We start from the raw sequence: 22,502 nt of genomic DNA on the forward strand, positions 1-22,502 counted from the left end.
TTTACATTATTTTCCAATTATTCAATCTTTAAATTAGAGTTACGAAGCATAACAGTATATAAATAAGTGCTTCTTTATAAGGTTTTCAAACATAAAGATAGCTTTTGATTACCTGAAGGTAAAAGAGACTATCATCCAAACCTCCCAGCAATTGTCTCATCACCCAAATATTTCTAAGTATTTATAAAAACAGAAAGATCAATCTGAGTTGCATTTTCTCTCCCTTTTCCCATTCATGTTCGCTTATTGAAAATTAACAGAGTGGTCTCCTATCTACCTAACAGTAATCGAAGACTGATAATAATAAACTAGTTATAACAAATGAAAAGACAATACTGAGAAATAAATCTATCACAAATTATTTTCCATAAAAAAACCTAGGGCTTTTCATGTTTATTTTTTTAAGGTGCCCCCTCTGATTTTATTCATATAAGGCACAAAACAATACAGCAAATGCTAAGTATGGTAGTAATCATCTCAATTCCATGAACAGTATCCCCACCGAGCCATTTTTTATTTCTAGGAAAACACATCCTGGATTTGCGTTTAGGAAAACTGTGACAGTACCTGCTGGAGTTCACTGATCTCATGGCGTAAATAATCCTCTCTTCTGGCAGCCGCCTGCTCTGCACGTTGCAGTGCCAGCCTGAGGTCTCCCACCTGTATGAGAACCCGTACACACTAGCACAGACGGTAACAAAACATTACCCACAACTTCCTACCTGCATACTGTGTTGTGCGCACTTGCTGTTTATGTAGAATACTTCTACTATCCAATAAGCTTTTTCACATGATTAGCACACATCCCATTCATCAAGCAATTCTAAACTGTATGTGTACCCAATATATACTTAGAAAACCACTGTTAGGCCCCCCCCCCCAAAAAAAAAACAAACAGTATATAAACAGGTACAAGGCAACAGCCACTGTACAATACAGAAGGAGAGACAATGCATCTATAAATATTCACAATGTAAAGCAGAATGTGATAGCTATAAAAGCAAGCTGCTATTCCTAATACACAACTGCAGATGTAAACTGCTACAGTGTTTCTGTAAAACATTATGAAAACATGTTTAAAGGATCATAAAATTTTTCACCTTTTTCACTTGGTCATCCTAGTCTTGAGAATTCACTCAACAAAAGCAAATATAAATATAAAAGATACCCCCCCGCCTTTGCTGTTAGCTAGACTAGCAAAATAGACAAAACAGGAAATATTCCACATATCCATCAGTAATCTATTTTTGCAAAGTTTGATACATGAATATAATATTCCCATTAAAAATTATGATGAATGTGGGCGCCAGGGTGGTTCAGTCAGTTAAGCATCCGACTCTTGATTCTGGCCCAGGTCATGATCTCACAGTTCCATGAGACTGAGCTTGTGTCAGGCTCTGAGCTGACAGCATACATTCTCTCTCCCTCTCTGCCTCTTTCCCACATACGTGTGTGGGCATACTCTCTCTCTCTCTAAATAAATAAACTTAAAAAAAATTATGATGAATGTGAAGAATATGTAAAAATTTATAATTAAATCTTAAATGAAAAAACTAATATATATGGTATCAATTACTTAAAAATACATAGAAAGGTAAGAAGAAGTTAATACACAAAACTGACGTTATTTACAAAAGGTGATAATTTTATAAATAGTACCACCATATGCTCTCTGTCTCCCATTCCCCTACTTTTTGTTATTATGCTAGTGTATATGCAGAGGTATATAGGTAAATTTATAGACCTGTATATTTTCTTTCATTTACAAACAGAAACACTGAAAAAACAAACCAAACACTAGTAAAATGGCTACTTATAGGCAAAGAAAGGGGACGGGGAGGAGCTAAGTTGGAAGCAAATGTTGTCTCAATATACAGTTATATAGTTCTCACTTTGGAATCATGTAAATGTTCTACATATTTATGTAAAATTAAATCAAAATTGCACTGCGGTCAATGAGGAAAGAATGGTCTTTTCAATAAATGGTCCTGTGACAGCTGGACATTCGTGTGCAAAAAACCTAAATGCAAGAGCTAAAACTATAAAATTCTTAGAAGGAAACAGGGGAACACCTGCATGACCTTGGACTAAGCAATGGTGTCTTAAATACAATGCCCGAAGCACAGGCAACAAAAGAAAAAATAAAGATGGACTTCACCAAAATTAAAAAAACCTATACATCAAAGGACACTATTGAGAAAATGAAAGACAACCTATAAAATGGGAAAAAATATTTGCAAATCCTACCTTTGATAAAGACCTAATATGCAGAACACATAAACAACTCTCACAACTCAACAATTTCAAAATGAGCAAAGGATATGAGTGTTTGAATAAATTTCTCCAAAGAAGATGCAAAAATATATATATGGCCAGTAAGCACATAAAAAGATGCTCAACATCATTAGTCATTAAGGAAATATAAACAAATACACCACAATCAGATACCATTTCATACCCACTAAAAGGGCTATTAAAAAAAAAAAAAGAAGGGGCGCCTGGGTGGCTCAGTCGGTTAAGTGGCCGACTTCGGCTCAGGTCATAATCTTGCGGTCCGTGAGTTCGAGCCCCGTGTCAGGCTCTGTGCTGACAGCTCAGAGCCTGGAGCCTGTTTCAGATTCTGTGTCTCCCTCTCTCTGACCCTCCCCCGTTCATGCTCTGTCTCTCTCTGTCTCAAAAATAAACGTTAAAAAAAAAAATTATTTAAAAAAAAAAAAAAAAGGCGGCAACAAACACTGGCAAAAGATAGAAACTAAAACCCTCACATATTGCTGATGAGAATGTAAAATGGTGTAGGTGTTGTGGAAAGTCTGGCAGCTCTTCACAAAGTTATATATAGGATTACCAAACTAACCTAAGAATATATGTCAAAGAGAATTTTTTTTAATAATTTTTTTTAATGTTTATTTATTTTTGAGAAAGAGACAGAGCACAGGGAATGAAGCCATCAGAGACAGAGGGAGACACAGAATCCAAAGCAGGCTTCAGGCTCCGAGCTGTCAGCACAGAGCCCGACACGGGCCTTAAACCCATGAACTGCAAGATCATGACCTGAGCCAAAGTCGGACGCTTAACCGAATGAGCCACCCAGGTGCCCTATGTCTAAGAGAATTTAAAATAAATGTTTACACAAAAATGTGTACATGAATGTTTATAGTAGTATTATTTGTAATAACCAAAAGTGAAAATAACCCAAGTATCCATCAACTGAAGATTTTGTAAGACAAAGCCTGACAAATTTTGGTTTTCCTCCCTTATCTGAACTGTATGGACTCCCCCAGTTGTTATGAATAAGCTCAGGAGTTATATGGATTCTCCTAAAATTATACACAATGTCTAGTATTTATCTGCATAGGTGCAGTAACACAGTCTTTGCCTTTCACAATATTCTGTAGTAAGTCTGAAATTCACCAAAAATAAGCAGTACTAGAATAACGTAGGTATCACTTTAACAATGGTTTAAAAAAACACACAATGTTAAAAAAAAAATTAAAAAAAAAAAAAAAGGGGGGGCGCCTGGGTGGCTCAGTCGGTTAAGCGGCCGACTTCGGCTCAGGTCATGATCTCACGGTCCGTGGGTTCAAGCCCCACGTCTGGCTCTGTGCTGACAGCTCAGAGCCTGGAGCCTGTTTCAGATTCTGTGTCTCCCTCTTTCTCTGACCCTCCCCTATTCATGCTCTCTGTCTCAAAAATAAATAAATGTTAAAAAAAAAAAATTAAAAAAAAAAAACACACAAGACTGGCACAATACAGTACTCTTAGAAAAAAGTGTCCAACAAGATTAGAAACAAAATATAACACCTGTACCACTACATAAAATTTGACTCAAACCAGCTAATGTATTCTTTAATTTGTAAAAGCACAAAGTTTTTAAAGACTAATTTAATTATTATCTCTTCTTACTTGAATCGCTAACGTTTCTTGCTGCTGACGGGCTTCTTCTTGGGCCTTCTCTAGTGCTGCAGAAAGTTCTTCTTTGGCTTTCATTTCACGACTCAGAGCAGCTTCCTGTGCCTCGCTATCTTTTGCAGCATTGGCTTTGTGGAGATCAGTAAGTTCTCTTAAAAAATTGGATTGATAATTTTTATTTAAAATAGTTAATTACGTGACCAAGTTAAGGAAGTCTGCATATAGATTTCCCTAGGAACTACACAAGAAGGGAGAGTTCACCCCATAATAAACACTGACCACAGTAAGGACTCTCTGTTGAACTTGCTCTGACCAATTACAAGTCCATATATAGCCAAGTTTATAAATATTGTTAGTGATCAAATAACAGAAGAAGTATTTCTTCAACATCCTGTTCTGATAATTGGTTTTAAACGAGTTGTATATTTGTTCATTTTCTTACTTGTATGCACTATCCAGAGCAGCTTGAATACTTCGGTTCTTTTCTTCAAGTTCATCCATGTCTACCTGAAGTCGGCCAAGATCCTTCTCTTGGCGTTCTACCACAGAATTTAGTTTTTTAATGTTTTCTCTATGTTGTTTCTCAACCTCTTCTTTGCCATCAAGGACCTATAATACAGACAAAAGTATTTTTCAATTAATAACACCATGGTAAATAATTGTATTCCAGGAATCTTGAGTGTTACAGTAATGAAGAAAAATCTTAACTATCATCTATTAAATTGCTTGACAAATTCTTCCCATGATATATCCCAATAAATTATTCTAAATGTTTTATAAACCATGGCTAATTGTTCATATAGGAAGTAATAACAATATATATATTTAGATAATAGTTAATATTCACCTGTTTTAAATGTTGCAACTCTTCTTCTAGCTCTTTAACTTTTTTGTTCAGTTTTGCAATAATATTTTCACTTTCTTTGTCTTTAGCTCTTAATTTCTTAATAATGTTAGAATTATGCAGCTGCTGTTTTGAAAGTTTTTCTCCTAGCAATGGCAAAAAAAAAAAAAATTTCAAATAATGATTCCTTAAGAATCTGGATAGTGTGTTGGATCTAACCAGTGATATAAAATGATAGAGTATTTTTAAAATCACAATATTATAACCATGAACATTAAATTGATTTGGACAAGAACCATCAATAAATGCTAAAATTACTAGATGGAAGGGTGATAGGTAACAGAATATTCTTAGCCTTAAAATCATTCCCACAGGCAAACCATAAGAGACTCTTACATAACAGAGAACAAACTGAGGGTTGCTAGCAGGGAGGTAAATGGGGGGAAGAGCTAAATGGGTGATGGGCATTAAGGACAGCACTTGTTGGGATGAGCACTGGGTGTTATATGTAAGTAATGAATCACTGGGTTCTACTCCTGAAACCAATACTACAATGTATGTTAACTAACTTGAATTTAAATAAATAAATTTTTTAAAATTCATTCCCACGTATTGCTTACGAATTACAAATGGAAAAATCTACTTGTAATACAATGGAGAAATCTGGCTATTACCATCTTAACCATTTAGTTAGTCACCAGTGATCTTTCTTACCAGAAATTTTATCTGAATCTAATCATGAGAAGGACAAATTCCTGAACATGGGGCATACTATAGGAAAACTGGCCTGGATTCTACGAAGTCTTTAAAGTCATGAAGAGAGACCTATCGCTAGACTGATGAAAGACCAAAAAGACATAATGGCCAAATGCAATACACAAACTTTGACTGGATCTTGGGGCAGGACAAATACCAGGTATAAAAGTCCTTTTTAGAGACAATGGGATGATAAAATGTATGTTGGAGTATACTTCTGAATAAATACTGATTTTTTTAGGTATGGTTATGATGTTGTGCTTGTGAAGCAAAATGTACTTGCTACTGGGAAATGGAGCCTCATGAATTTAGGAGCGGACTACATATTCAATGCAATATCTAACAAAAGTCCAATGGCACATTTCACAAAGTTTTTTAAAAATCCTAAAATTCATATGGAACCACAGAAGACCTCAAATAGCCAAAGGAATCCTGAGCAGGAACAAAGCTGAAAGTATCATATTTCCTCATTTTAAGACATGATACAAAGCTAGAGTTATCAAAACAGTATGGTACTAGCATAAAAACAGTAGACCAGGGGCGCCTGGGTGGCTCGGTCGGTTCAGCATCCGACTTCAGCTCAGGTCATGATCTCACGGTCCGTGAGTTCGAGCCCCGCATCGGGCTCTGTGCTGACAGCTCAGAGCCTGGAGCCCGTTTTGGATTCTGTGTCTCCCTCTCTCTCTCTGCCCCTCCCCTGTTCATGCTCTCTCTCTGTCTCAAAAATAAATAAACGTTAAAAAAAAAAAACAAAAACATAGACCAGCAGAGCAAAACAGCCTAGAAAATCCACACAGAATTCAGAAATACATTTACAGCCAAGTGATCTTCAAAAAAGAGACCAAGAACACACTATGGGGAAAGGGAAGTCTCATCAATAAATTATACCAGGAAAACTGAATAATCATAGGCAGAATGAAATAGGATCACACACCAAATACAAAAGTCAACTCAAAATAAACACTTAATATACCTGAAAGTGTAAAATTACTAGGAAAAAAAAATAGGGAAAAAAAAACTTCTGACATTGGTATTGGCAATGATTTTTTGGGTATAGATTCCAAAAGCATAGACTACAAAAGCAAAAATAGACAACTGGGATTACATCAAACTAAAAACTACTGCATAGCAAAGGAAACAAATCAACAGACTGAAGAGATAATCTGCAGAATGGAGGAAAATATTTGGAAGCCATGTATTTGATAAGGGATTAATATCCAAAATAAACAAAGAACTCCAATAACTCAACAGCAAAAAACAAGCCAATTAAGAAATGGGTAAAAGATGTGAGGGGCTCCTGGGTGGCTCAGTCGGCTAAGTGTCTAGCTTCAGCTCAAGTCATGATCTCACGGTTGGTGAGTTCGAGCCCCACTGCGGGTCTGTGCTGACAGCTCAGAGCCTGGAGCATGCTTTGGATTCTGTGTCTCCTTCTCTCTCTCTCTGCCCCTCCCCCACTCACTCTCTGTCTCTCACAAATGAATAAACATTTAAAAAAAATTTCTTTAAAAAAAAAAGATGTGAATAGACTTTCTCAAAAGAAGACAAAGAATGGCCAATAAGTATGCAAAAAGGTGCTCAATATCACTAATCATCAGAAAAATGCATATCAAAACTATATGAGATATCACCTCACAACTGTCAGGATACCTATTATCAACAAGACAAAAGATAAGAATTGGCAAGGATGTAGTGAAAAGGGAACCTTGGTATATACTATTGGCAGAAGTGTAAACTGGTACAGCCACTATGGAAAACAGCATGGAGATTCCCAAAAAATTAAAGATAGAACTACTATATGATCCAACAGTCCCACTTCTAGGTATACATCCAAAGGAAATAAAATCAGTACCTCAGAGATGTGCATTTCCATGTGTACTGCAGCATTATTCACAAAAGTCAAGTTATGCAAATAACCTAAGTGTCCATCAATGGATAAATGGATAAAGAAAATGTGGTGTGCACAGAAATGCAAAGAATTTTAAGAGAATACTATGATGATTATATATGTGAACTGGACAACCTAGAAAAAAAATGGATAAATTCCTAGAAACAATCTCCCAGAACTAAATCAGAAAGAACAAGAAAATTTGAACAGATCGATTACTAGTAACAAAATTGAATCAGTAATCAAGACTCCTCATCTCAAACAAAAGCCCAGGACCAGATGGCTTCACAGGTGAATTCTACCATTTAAAGAAGAGTTAATACCTATTCTTCTCAAACTGGTCCACAAATAGAAAAAAACTTTTTCAAATTTATCCTATAAGACTAGTATTGCCCTGACACCAAAACCAAAGACCCTTAAAAAAAGAAAGACAATGAGAGGCCAATATCCCTGATAAACACAGGTGTAAAAATACTCAACAAAATATTAGCAAACTGAATTCAACAATACATTAAAAGGATCATTCACCACGATCAAGTGAGATTTATTCCAAGGACACAAACGTGGTTCAATATTTGCAAATCAATCAACATGAAATATCACATTAATAAAAGGATAAAACCATAAGTCAACTCAATAGAAGCAGAAAAAGCATTTTTATATAAAATACTGTATCTGGGCATGATAAAAATTTCAAAGTGGGCTAGAAGGGAACATAACATAATAAAGGCAACACAGAAAAAATTCTTAGCTTAACATCATATTTGATGGTAAAATACTGCAAGCTTTTCGTCTAAGACCAGGAAGAAGACAAAGATGTGCACTCTAACCTCTTTAATATAATATTGTAGTGAAGACCAACTACAGCAAATGGACAAGAAAAATAAATAAAAGGCACCCAAAGTAGTAAGGAAGAAGTAAAATTGTCACTATTTAGAGATGATATAATACCATAGCTAGAAAAGCCTGAAGACTCCATCCAAAGAACTATTAGAGTAAGTGAATTCAGTAAAATTGCAGGATACAAAATATACAGAAATCTGTTGCATTTCCATATGCTAATAATAAAGTAGTAGGAAGTACAATTAAGAAATAATCCCATTTACAAGTGCACCAATAAAATAAAATAAAATAAAATACTTAGGAATAAATTTAACCAAGAAAATCAAAGACCTATACTCTGATACTAATGAAAAAAATTGAAAACAACACAAATGGAGAGATATACCATGCTCATGAACTGGAAGAATTAATATTGTTAAAATGTCCATACTACCCAAAGCAATCTACAGATTCAATGCAATCCCTATCAAAATACCAAGAGCATTTTTCACACAACTAGAAGCAGTAAGCCTAAAATTTGTATGCAAACACAAAGACCCCAAATAGCCAAGACAATCTTGAGAAAGAAACACAAAGCTTGAAAGTATCATAATCCTAGATTACAGCTACAGTAATCAAAATAGTAGGATACTGGCACAAAAACAGACACATAGATCAATAAAACAGGATAGAGAGCCCAGAAATAAACCCATACTTATACGGTCAAATAACTGAGGACAAAGGAGGCAAGAATACATAATGGGGAAAAGATATTCTTTTCGTTAAGTGGTGTTGGGAAAACTGGACAGCTACATGAACAAGAATGAAACCAGACCACTTTCTTACACCATACACAAAAATAAATTCAAAATGGATTAAAGACCGAAATGTGAGATGCGAAATTATAAAACTCTTAAAAGAAAACATAGGCAGCAGGGCCCCTGGGTGGCTCAGTTGGTTAAGCATCCGACTTTGGTTAAACATCCGACTTCAGCTCAAGTCATGATCTCATGGTTCATGGGTTCGAGTCCCACATTGGGTTCTGTGCTGACAGCTCAGAGACTGGAGCCTGCTTCGGATTCTGTGTCTCCTGCGCTCTCTGCCCCTACCCCGCACGCACACACACACTCCCTACTCTCTCTCTCTCAAAAATAAACAAACATTAAAAAAAAAATTTTTTTAAGAAAGAAAACACAGGCAGTAATCCCCTGAACATCAGCCTTAGAATATATTTATGAATAGGTCTCCTCAGGCAAGAAAAACAAAAGAAAAAATAAACTATTGGGACTACAACAAAATAAAAACCTTTTGTACAGCAAAGGAAACCATCAACAAAACAAGAAGACAGTCTACTGAATTGAAGACATATTTTAATGACATAGCCAATAAGAGGTGAATGTCCAAAATATATAAAGAACTCATACAATTCAACCCTTCCCCCAAAAGCAATCTGATTAAAAAAATGGAAAAAGGACATGAATAAACATTTTTCCAAAGAAGACATATAGAGGGCCAACCGAAACGTAAAAAGGTCACTAACCATCATTAATCATCATTACTAATCATCAGGGAAATGCAAATGAAAACCACCATGAGATATTACCACACACGTCAGAATGGCTATTATCGAAAAGACAAGAAATTTTAAGTATTAAAAACTCCAGTAACATGGAGCTTCTCCAAAATTTAAAAGCAGAAATACGATGTGTTCCAGCAATCCCCCTACAAGGTATCTACCCAAAGAAAAAGAAAACACTAATTCCAAGAAATATAATGCTCTATGTATATTGCAGCATTATTTACAACAGCCACGATATGGAAACAATCTAAGCATACAATGATAAATGGACAAAGCAAATACGGTGTGTGTGTATATACACACATACATACAATGGAATACTACTCAGCCATAATAAAGAATGAGATTTTGCCGTTTGTGACAACATAGATGGACCTAGAAGGTATTATGCTAAGTGAAATAAATCAGAAAAAGAAAGGGATATACCATATGATTTCACTAATATGTGGAATCTAAAACACAAAACAAACAAGAAAATAAAAACACACTCTTAAATACAGAAAGAAAATGGTGGTTGCCAAAGGTGACATGGGGAGAGTGTGAGGGGTGACATAGGTGAAGAGGATTAAAAGGTGTAAATTTCCAGTTATAAAATGAGTCACAGGGATAAAAATTACAATACAGTATATATAGTCAATAATATAGTAATCATGTTGTATGGTGACTGTATTCATGGTGAGCACTGAATAATATACAGAATTTGTGAATCACTATGCAGCTTGTACCCCTGGAATATAATAACATTGTATGCAATTATACTTCAATAAAAAATATTGTATATACAAATGTGTAATTTATTTTTGCTATCTAAAATTGTGAATATTTTCCCAATTCATTAAAAATTCTAAAAAAGAAGGGGTGTCTGGATGGCTCAGTTGGTTAAGCATCCAACTTCAGCTCTGGTCATGATCTCATGATTTGTAGGCTCGAGCCCCACATCGGGTTCTATGCTGACAGCTCAGAGCCTGGAGCCTGCTTTAGATTCTGTGTCTCCCTCTCTCTCTGCTCCTTCCCCACTGTACTCTGTCTCTCTCTCAAAAATAAATAAACATTAAAAAAATTTTAAAATTTTTAAAAAAGAAAGAAGTAGCATGCTATATATTATTTAGCCTTGAAAAAGGAAATCCTGCCATTTGTAAGAACATGGATGAACCTGGAGGCTGAAATAAGTCAGATTCAGATACTAACATACATGATCTCACTCTGATGTGGAATATAAAAAAGTTGAATTTATAGAAGTACAGAGCACAATGCTAGTTACCAGGGGAAATATGGAGATAAAGGGGACCAAGTTTCAGTTACAGAGGTAAGTTCTTCAGACATAATGTAAAAAATGTAAAAAAAAAAAAAAAAAAAAAAAAAAAAAAAAAAAAAGTTAAGTACATGAGGTGATTGATATGTTAATTAGCTTGACTGTGGTAAACATTTCACAATATATATGTTAGCCAAAAAAAATCACATTGTGCACCTTAAATATATACAATTTTTATTAGCCAATTATACCTCAATAAAACTGAGGAAAAAAAGAATTTATGAGTGGACTCATATCTGTCGCCTACATTCAAATGCTTTGGCAAAAGGGAAGTATATGTGTGTGCAGAAAGCTATGAATCAGGTGTGCCCAGATGTTAATAAATGACGAAGTGAAGTAATAATGTAATCTGTTATTTACTGTAGTGTGCTTTCAGCTTTGAGTCTTTCAGCTTTTTAGCTGTGAATTTAAAAATACTTCTGGAAGATACAGAAGCAGTGAATAAATGATCCCATATGAAATCATTCTATTTTCAGTATAAAGAATTTCATTAAGCAAAAGAAAACATCAACCCACCCCCTCACTAAATTAATAAAACCCAAACAGTGACATCTGATAGAAATATTTTTATTTTTTTATTTTTTTAGAGAGAGAGAGAGAAAACAAACAGGGGAGGGTGTGGAAGAAAGAGAATCTTAAGCAGGCTCCATGATCAACATAGAGCCCAAAGCAGGACTCAATCCCACAAACCTAAGATCATGACCTGAGCTGAAATCAAGAGTCAGACACTCAACCGAGCCACCCAAATGCCCCTTGATATAAATATTTAAGATAATTTTTTAAAATTATGAAACCATGCACACAGCCTTTCCCTCAATCTCTAGTGCTGTAATAAAGGCAGTTCATGACCTCAAGATGATTTGACATAATGATTATGTGATTTATCAATTCTCCATTTTCTATTGTAGTGCTTAGACTGTGTTTTACAATTATCTGAGTACTTTTAGTTCCTTTTCACTGAACTGTAAGCTCCTAAAGGATAGGGAGCATGTCAAATGTATTACTATACTAAATATAGTGTCTGACACACTGTTAAATATTAGTTGAATAAATGAAAAATAAAAACTGGATAAAACTAATTTTTTGAAATGAAGTGATTGTTCCATGTTGTTTACAAGCCCTCTGGAAACCCTCTTAAGTTCAATGATTTAAGTACAGAAATGTTCATCCCACCATTTACAATATTAACATTTTAGAAAAAAATACACAATATGAGGAAAACAGTAAAATAAATAGTGGTATATATAGCCAAATAATGGACTTTAAACTTTTTTTTTTTTTTTTAAGTTTATTTGAGGGAGAGAAAGGGGCAGAGAGAGGAGAGAAAGAATCCCAAGCAGGGTTTGCACTATCAGTGTGGAACCCGACACAAGGCTCGAATTCACAAACTATGAGATCATGGCCTGAGCCAAAGTGAAGAGTTGGATGCTTAACCAACTGAACCACCCAGGTGCCCCTAGAAGGGACTTTAATACGGCCATTAATAATGCTAGCAAAATTATTTAGTAGCAAGGGAATTGTAAAAGAAGGAAAATTACAAATAAAGTATGTGACCTTAATTATGCTTAACAATGTATTAAAAATGCACTAAAAAAGGACTAGAAGAAATTAACAGTTTCTTGTAAAAGTCGATTAGGATGTATTTTTTCTTCCTACACCTACCAAAACTTAAAAAATTTCTGCAAGTAGCAAGTCTAATTTTACAACTAGGAAAATTTTAATTAAGAGGAGAAGAGGGGTGCCTGGGTGGCTCTGTAGGTTGAGTCTACAACTCTTGGTTTAGGCTCAGGTCATGATCTTGCAGCTTCATGGGATGGAGTCACGCATGGGACTCTGTGCTGGCAGCATGAAGCCTACTTGGGTCTTGCTTGCGCACGTGCTCTCTCTCTCTGCCCCTCCCCCACTTGCACTGTCTCTCTCTCTCTCTCTCTCAAAAATAAAATACAAATATATAAATTAAAGAGGAAAAAAAATTCATTTAATCCCCTTTTCAAAAACTACCTCTTTCCTATGAAATTACATAAAGAAATTAGTCCAGTGTCAATTTGTAATAACTTATCTAATGAAAAATATTTATTTCTATAACCCTGCTAATAAGTTTTTTCATAGAGTACTTAATAACTGAAAAATTAAAATAAGAATATAATGAAAAATTCACTATCAAATGCCCAAATAATATGATGATACCAGAGAGTACCCAAGCTAGAGATTGAGATACTATATAAACTCCAAAATAATAACCTCAAATATCTTGGTTTAAATGACAGGCTGTAAAATCTGTTAAAAACTTTTTTATGGAAGCACAAACATTTATTTTTCAGCAAGTTATTTTAGCAAGTACGTGTATGTAGTATAAAAGGCTACATGCAAATGTCTCTGCCTCTATACATATTACTCCCCAGTTTTCCATAAATTATCACCTACCATTTCTGAGGTTTAAGCACAAAGCCTTCTTGCTTCCAATATTTTTTACTGGGAAGCAGTAGCTAATCATGTGGCAAGCATTTTTCCTGTGTTGACAGTATTTTTCATAATCAACTAAATATTTTACATACCTTCTTCCATTAACCCTCGGATCTGCTCATCTTTCTCTTTCAAAAGTTCTGAAGTTTCACTACTATTTAATCTAGTAGCAAGTTCTTCTTTTATACATTTGATTTCCTAATTAAAAAAAAAAAAAAAAAAAAAAGGAATGTGAATACCATAACGAATTACTTTCATTCTGGGCATATTTTTCAATTTTTTCCATATTCAAAGTCAATAATCAAATTCTCAATAAAGATCCTTAAGTTGTATTGTTAACCTGTGTTTACTACCTCAGTTAATTAAGTAAACAGCTTTGAAACAACATAAAAAACCTGAATTCAGAAATAAAGAGGTTTTAATATGGTAATACAAGTATACACATTTTCTTCAGATCAAGTATTTTATTTGGAACATTTCAAACAATACATGTCTCCATTTTTCATTTTATTTCCATTCCTCATCTAAAACTTGCTGCACTTGCTAGTGCATTGTGAAATGAATAAAAGCATGATTATATAAGGTTCAATCTACTTTAATAAAGTAGAGATTCAGCAGAAATATGTCAAGACAGTTATCCTTTAAAACCACAATGGAGAAGTATGGTGATGTGAAAAGTGCTCAGGATTTAAAATTTGGTTTTAAGCAATGATCTGAAACAACAGCTAAAAACAACTAACATCAGGTATTTAAACTATGCTTTGTATCCATTATAATTTTATTTTCACAACAATCCTATGAAGGAGGTACTTTAACTACACAATTAAAGACTGAATAAACTTTGAAGGTCAGAGACCTACTAAGTGATGGGAGTTTAACTTGAAAACCAGGTTTATGAGTACCCAAAGCCCATACACTGAGCCACCCACAACATTACTCTGCATCTTCCAACTGTCAAAACTTGATTCATCCATCAAGGCCCAATAAGACCATCCTGCCTTCCATGAAACTTTCCTCAATTCCCCTGGTCAGAATTCATCCTCTATGATACCATTCCAAACTGCTTATTCGTCTTGATCTGTAATTTACTTCATTCTGCCTTGTACTATATAGGTGTTGACATTATCTATCTTCCATCACTAGAAAAGCAAACTCTTAAGGTTAATCCAATTTGCTTTGAATTTCCTGTGGATCCCAACTTCATATGTACACATAAAAAAACTTAGGGTCCAAGCTTTTTCCACCTATAGTTAATCATTTGGGTCTATTTTAGATCTATAATTCAAATTACATTACAGAAAATAAACATTACGTTACTTAAAATCTAATTTCTCAATTAAACTTGTCCAGACGGAATATAGTAGGGACAAGAAGAGGTAAACTGGTTAGGTAGTCTGAGGTTATTGTTAGTGTCTGAAATGAGCTAGCTAATTAAAGCAAACAAGCAAAGGAAGTATATGACTTATTTCTCCTCTTTAACAGTATACCAAAAAATAAAGATTAACATTAACACTGGTCAAGAAGACCAACCTAACTGAGAAGGGCAAATGCTGAGAGACGTTATTAATAATAGTTTAGATAGAATTACTAACCTTAGTTGGTTACCAATTTCTGAAATACCCAATTGCTACAAATTATAAGAATTAGAACAATGGTTCCCAACCAGGAGTGATCTTGCTCCCAAGGGGACATTTGGCAATGTCTGCCAACATTTTTAATTATCACAACTCGAGGAATGGGGTGGTGGGTGCAGAGTGGGAGATAGGGAGATAACGCTGACAGTGGTGTCTTGTAGGTAGGGGCCCAGATAGTGGTAAACATCTCACAATGCAGAGTACAATCCCATACAACATAAAATTATGCAGCCCAAAATGTGAAACGTGCTAAGAAATCCTATATTAGAATAAATCAATGTTATGTCTCACAAGACTTGCTAACGATGACAATATTTTATTTTACTTAAATGTTTGTTTATTTTGAGAGAGACAGAGAGCAAGCAGGGGAGGAGGAGAGAGATAGGGAGAAAGAGAATCTCAAGCAGGCCTCACACCATCAGTGTGGAGCATGATGAGGGGCTTGAACTCACAATCCTGTGAGATCATGACCTGAGCCAAAATCAGGAGTCAGGCGTTTAACCAACTGAGCCGCTCAAGTGACCCTACAATTTTTTATTTTAAAATCACTCTGACTTGAAAAGGTATATATAATATGTTTGAAGTGGCTGGAAAGTAACAAATGAAGGTAGTAATACTTCAAAAAAATGTATACAGAGTCATTTAGATCTTTTTAAAGTTTATTTTATTTATTTATTTAGTATGAGTGGAAGAGGTGGAGGGAGAGAGAGGGGGAGAGAATCCCAAGCTCAGCACAGAGCCTCACGTGGGGCTGGAACTCACAAACCATGCAATCATGACCTGAACAGAAACCAAGAGTCAGAGGCTTAAGCCACCCAGGCGCCCCAAGTGCCATTTAGATTTAATTGTTATTTATTTTGACAAAATTTTCATTTATGAAACTACTCTAATGATCCTTGCTATGTATCTTACAAAGACTTACAGATAAATTATACAAATATATGCTTAGTTTTTTTTTAAAGTTTCAAAAATCTAAGTCTAAAGGTATTAAATAAAAGTTTATAATTTAAGTGTTAATATACTATATGGTATCCTTTTTATTTTTGAGAAAGAGAGAAAGAGTTGTTTGAGAGAGCACACAAGTGGGGGAGAGGGGCAGAGGGAGAGAATCTTAAGCAGGCTCCACGCCCAGCACAGGGCCCCATGTGGGGCTTCATCTGATGACCCTGAGCTCATGACCTGAGCTGAAATCAAGAGTCAGAAGTTCAACCAACTGAGCCACCCAGGCACCCCTACTGTATGGTATCCTTTAATCTTACTTTTTTTCCATACCAAAATATTATGAATACATTCCTCAAAATCTATGTCTGTATAGAACTTAAGTAATATTATTTTTAATTTCCATTACCTTTTTAGCAGCATCTCTCTCTTTACAGGCTAGCTGAACTTTCTTTTCTGCTTCTGCAATTCTTTGAGTAAATTCATCTTTCAAGGAAGAAATGCTGCTGCTTTCTTCTTTCACTCTAAACATTTCACTAAATTAAAAATAATAGAGAGAGGTACTTGTTTACATGTTCCTAGGGTAACAAGAGGAGTTCAGCTTGCAAAAGGAAAATAACATTGTCTTCAACACATAACTTACTAAAATTGGTTAGTTTTATGTCTGTTAACATTTAAAAGAAAAATTACAGGCTTAATTTATTTTAAAACACCTCAATGACAACCAATTAGAAATCGAAAATGTCACCCCTATTTGGTGTATAAAAATAACAGTAAAATATTTAAATTTTGAATCTGTGTTACATTTTATGAATCACCTCCTTAAAGGAAACAAATATTGTCGGGGTTTTTTTTTTGATATCATAGTTTTCTTTAAATATATGTTTTAAATATCTAATAACTAAAAGGAAAAAGGTTTTTGGTTTTGTTTTGTTTTTGCAAAACACCTCTCTTCAAATGCCAAAGGTAATATGGTACAGATAATTTGAGGAAAAAATCTCTACATTTATAACTGAAATGCTATTCCATTTTCAATTATTGTAAACAAGTTAGATTTTAGACATTTTAGTTTTAAAAAAATTCTTAAATAATAACCATTTGGGCCTCTACAAAACATACAATTATTGACATTTCTAAAATACTTACTCTTTCAGATTATCATAGGCTTCTTCTAGAAGTGCTTTTTCTTTACTAAGAGATAATAACTGAGCCTCCCTTTTATCCAGTTTCTCATTCAGAAATTCGACTCTCTGAATAAGAAGAATACACAAAGTCAAACATTTAACTGAAAAGACCATTTTTACATGCAGGTGATGAATTGTAAAGGTAATCTAATCAATATAGTAACTAAAACAGCATTACCTCATAAAAAGACTTAGCAACAATGAGAACATAGTGGATTCAGAACAAGAACTCATACATAGCTGGTAGAAGAGTATAAATCAGTACAACCACATAGTTGGTGGGAGTATAAATTAGTAAACCACTTTAATATCTAGTTGAAAATCTACACACCATTGAATGCAGAAAATTATTTTAGACATACTTTAGAGGAGAAAACTCCTGCATCACTATACAAGGATATTTACAGCAGTTTGTTATAGTAAAATCTAAAAAAAGGTTTGCATGTCCAACAAAAGCGGAATGGAGACAAAGAAAATTTTTAAAAAGATCACAGGGGCTTCAAAGCCTTTAGTAATATCCTGTATCTTCGCTGGGTAGTAGATACGCAAGTGTCCCTTTTTCCATATTATTCTTTAATCCAAATATGTAGCATGTAACTATTTTTAGTATGATACATTGCATTCAAAAAATAAAAACATTAAAAAAAATTCATATACACGTAACTTTAAAATCTCCAGGATGTATCAGTATAAAGCTAAACAAAAAGGTATGATAACAGTATCTTACTCCTTAGGCCTTGCTGAAGCTGTGAAAAACTTGTGTATGAGGGGAGGAATGATGCTGTTTGCACTTAAAAAAAAAAAGTCTTACCTGATTGAGGTTTAGATTAATTTAGATATCACTTACCTTCTGAAAGTAGCTCAAAAATATCTTATTGATACGAAACAGTGCTGATTTCAGCAATTCAAAGTGCTATTTATTATAGCTATAGCATGGCATTTTTGTGTGTGTGAATAATATTAAACCTAGGTAACAGAATCTGGAACTTTTTTTTTTTTTTTTTACATTAAATAATTCAATACATGGCACTTACAGGACATTTCTTCAAGACATCCTATATCTCAGAGGAGTCTATTAAAGATGCCAAATCCAACTCAATTTCTATATCTAAAAATCATAGGAAAAATCAAAACCGTGACTTAAAGAATTTACACCACTTTCCTTTTATATGTATTAGATAGAAGCAATTTGTCATTCCTAAGCAATGCCTTTGTTCTTGGACATTTCCCATTCTTATTCATGTTAAGAGAGCTAGCAGGGAAACATCAAAATAACATAAAAGAGAAAACAAACAAGTAATTAATAACAACAGAAACACATCAGTAATTAAAGACTAAATTTTTCATTTAAGATTTGCTACAAATAATGTGAACATGCAAAACAAATTTTGACATAAAAAACCCATACAGTGTTTATATTCGTTTCAGCACCTTTACCTGCAAAGGCTTTGAAGACGTATGTTACCATAAGCCAATCCTTTGCAAAATGACAAATGAGCACAGCATACAAGAACTGTAAGGTGAAAGGACTCAAAAGTAACGACGCGAGATAACCTTTTCATTCTTAGTTATGCTGAAATATCAACTTATGTTATCACAGATGTCTCAGAGGAATTTCAAGTAATTTAATATCAATAATTCAATTTTAAAATCCTTAATGCCACACCTAAAGGCCAAAATGCTTGTCTTTTTTAATCAGCACAAATCACTATGCAATATGGAATGTTAAAAATAAACAATGAAAATATAAATAAATAAACAATGATTTCATTTCTGAAAAGCATATCCAAAAATCCCCTTGCAGTTTCTAGATTTACCTTGCAAACATCTTCCTTCTCAGAATGTGCTTCTGGCTTCCTTTCAGCAGTTTCGTGCGGCTCGGCCACTTTGTCTGAGACAGTATGTCCTTCACTTACTGGTGTAGAAGAAACCAAGATATCAGGCTGTTCACAATTGACAGGTGTTGCACTTCGTCCACTTTCTTCCATTTCCGTTTCTTCAGTGGGTACAATTAATGTTTCATTTACTTCTTCTTCAGATTTTCCTTCAACAGATTCAATTACTTTAGTCTTTGGAGTTGAAGGATTAACTATAATAGGTACTAAAGCATATCCCTTGCCTGACAGTTCATCATCTGAATTGATTTCACTTACGCTACGACTATCTAATGACTGCACACTAAACGAGTCTATTCTTTCAAAAGCATCAGATGAACAGCAACTCTCAGTGAGTTTCTGGAAATCATCTAAACGATTATATTCAGGACAAGCAGATGCTGAGAGAAGCTGAAAAGATGTCTGCATCAAGTGAAGACTTGATTTTGAATCTGTAGTCTCTTGTCTCGAACTTGCTGAGCTCTCACTTATCACACTTTCATGATCTAAGACTTCAATGTCACTGGTGGTAGAAGTACCGGACGAGAAGGTACTAACTGGAGGAGAAGGTGTGTTACTCTGTCTGTCTTCATGTTTTTGTTCCTTAGGTTCCAAAGCCACGTCCTTTGTTTCTGCAGTTGACATATTAGGTATGTTTTCCCTAGTTGTTTTCACATTAATTACATTTTCGGATACCTTCAAACGTACAGTTGATACCTTCATATCAGATTCTTTATTAACAGTTTCTTCATGCTTGCCCTCAGTTTTTGGCGACAGAGTATCTACTGCCAGAGTTTCCCCTGACACACATGGAGTAGAGTCTTTCACTTTTGACTCAGTTGTTTCCGAGGTTCTTGACTGTCCAGTGGGCAAGGATTCCTGTAAAGTGCTTTTTACTTCTTCTTCTGGTCGTTGTGATTTAGCTGGTGGTTTTGATACCACTGGACTCTTCTGAATGGTCTGGACATCCGTTGAAGAGAGAAAGGCACTAAAGAAATTTTCAGATTCATCTACCACAGTTCTCCGAACTGGCTTTGTTATTGCTTTAGGAGAGGCTACAGGCTGACTCTGAGGTTCACTGTTTGATTTTAACCCCCAGGTTGAAGTATCCCATCCTCCACTGACAGGGGGACTTATTCCTTTGACGAAAAAAAAAAAAAAAATATATATATATATATATACATATATATATATACACATACACATACATACATATATATGTTACAAAAGAAAAAATATATTCGTTTTATGTTACTATTACAATCGTCGTAAGTCAATACACAGTTTAAAAACAGGAAACCTATAGAATACGACCTATAACTTGCACCTATTAGGCTACCTGCTTATTATATGATTAATTAGTTCACTGTTGAACTTTAGGCCTTAAAGAAGAAAACTGGTACGGATCTGTCCAAACTAGGAACCAGGAACAAAGGTAAGAGATCAAAATGGGCCTGGCCTACCAGAAGCAAATATGTTACTCCCTCCCACAACAAATTAAGAAAGTAATGGTAGTTACATAACACGCTCAGTCTAAGATACACATCTCACAACATGTTGTGATGCATCTCACAACAAGAGGCAGTACCCTCACTTACAGATCGTGTGCAGTCATAGCAAACTAACCTGACCTTCTGTTCAGTTTCTTAGTAATTATTCTCGTCATAATATCAGTAATAAAACATAGTTACGAGCCGAGCCGGAAAGAGGGTAACACTCAAAAACTGAACCCAACATACTGGCAACAAATGTCCTTTTCCAAAGATCAAAGTAAACTGATGGGAACAGTAACTTCTAAAGGACACATTCATTTTCATGCACTTAATGACAAGTTCATTCTCCAAGAGTCATTATCCAAACCCACTCTATGAGAAAGTTTTGTTCCCTTCCTAAATTACAAATTATGTCAGCAATTAGAAGGTCATATGAAATTCACGGGTGCCTGGCTGGCTCAGTCACTGGAGCATGTACCTCTTGGCCTCAAGGTTGTGGGTTCAAGCTCCATGTTGGGTAGAGATTACTTAAAAATAAAATCTAGGGGCACCTGGGTGGCTCATTCAGTTGAGCATCTGACTTCGGCTTGGGTCATGATCCAGCAGTATGTGAGTTCTAGCCCCACGTAGGGCTCTGTGCTGACAGCTCAGAACCTGGAGCCTCCTTCGCATTCTGTGTCTCCTCCTCTCTCTGCCCCTCCCATGCTCAAGCTCTGTCTCTGTCTCTCAATAATAAATAAACATTAAAAAAATTTTTTTAACAAAATAAAATATAAAATTAAAAAAAAGTGCTATGAATTTCAAAGATGGGCATTTTTTAAGAATTATTATGTTTTTATACCGATGGTAGTTTACACTAGGCCTTTTTCAAAACACCAAAGAGAAAATAACTATCTTCTGGGTAAAAAAGGTAATTCGGTCACAGAAACACATGATACTAAAAAACCCAATGATAAAAAAAAAAAAAAAAAAAATGGCCTATTTGCTAAAATATTAAAGCATTTCTTTAAAAAAAAAAAATTCCTTTTCTAAACTCAAAAGTGGCTGAGCAGAATCATCACAAATTCTGCACAATTACATAGATACGGACGGGAGCACCTGGTTAGCTCAGTCAGTTAAGCCTCTGACTGTTCATCTCAGCTCAGGTCTTGATTTCAGGGTCTTGGGTTCCAGCGCAGTGTTGGGCTTCATGCCCAGAGTGAAGGCTACTTTAACAAAAGCAAACAAACAAACAAACAAGTTGGTGGGGCGAGAACAAGCACCTAAAAGCTCCTAAAAACTACCTGGCCCTCTATTAAAGTCTATTCTATAATATGACTTGAGAAGTATGTAGAACACTTCGGTTTGGGGGCACAGTTGTGTTATCTATTGGTTCAGTATATAAAAACAATGAGAAAAGGAGAAAACCAGAAGAACAAATGAACAAGCAAGATTAAGTCCGCCAATTAGCTGAATTTAGCAGGTCTCCTTAATGAATGACAGAAGTCAAATGTCCCGCTTGAAGAAACTGAAGAATGTTTTACACAAATCCCAAGGTTATGTGATAACTCCCTCAACTGCCCCATTCTAAAGGCTGGTCACCTTCGAGGGAGGCAATGTAGAACATAGGCAATCAATAAATACTCAGTAAGTAAATATTTCATTAATCTGTCTATTCTGGATAAACTCTCTTAAAAAAATTATATACATGACTCAAGCCCCAAACTTCAAAAAACGAGCATCCTTATGTTTAAAATTTATATGCTGTCTACTCTAGGTTTAGTAATTCAAAATGTGGGGTATCTAAGAAAAAGGAAGCTCAGCTACTC

The 22,502-nt window shown here is 34.9% G+C and overlaps 1 protein-coding gene across 1 annotated transcript in view; it reads right to left on the reverse strand.

Moving 5' to 3' along the window:
• TMF1 (TATA element modulatory factor 1) overlaps positions 1-22,502 on the reverse strand; it is a 35,697-nt gene that overhangs the window by 12,092 nt on the left and 1,103 nt on the right. The window contains exons 2-9 of the mRNA XM_042979391.1: positions 19,145-20,340; positions 17,290-17,393; positions 16,553-16,679; positions 13,663-13,768; positions 4,757-4,899; positions 4,352-4,518; positions 3,904-4,060; positions 568-660 (exon numbers count right to left, since the gene is read on the reverse strand). Coding sequence (XP_042835325.1) covers positions 568-660; positions 3,904-4,060; positions 4,352-4,518; positions 4,757-4,899; positions 13,663-13,768; positions 16,553-16,679; positions 17,290-17,393; positions 19,145-20,340 — 2,093 coding nt within the window. The remainder of the gene's footprint in view (positions 1-567; positions 661-3,903; positions 4,061-4,351; positions 4,519-4,756; positions 4,900-13,662; positions 13,769-16,552; positions 16,680-17,289; positions 17,394-19,144; positions 20,341-22,502) is intronic.

The sequence above is a fragment of the Panthera tigris genome, chromosome A2 (genome assembly GCF_018350195.1).
Source record: "Panthera tigris isolate Pti1 chromosome A2, P.tigris_Pti1_mat1.1, whole genome shotgun sequence".
NCBI classification, from domain to species: domain Eukaryota; kingdom Metazoa; phylum Chordata; class Mammalia; order Carnivora; family Felidae; genus Panthera; species Panthera tigris.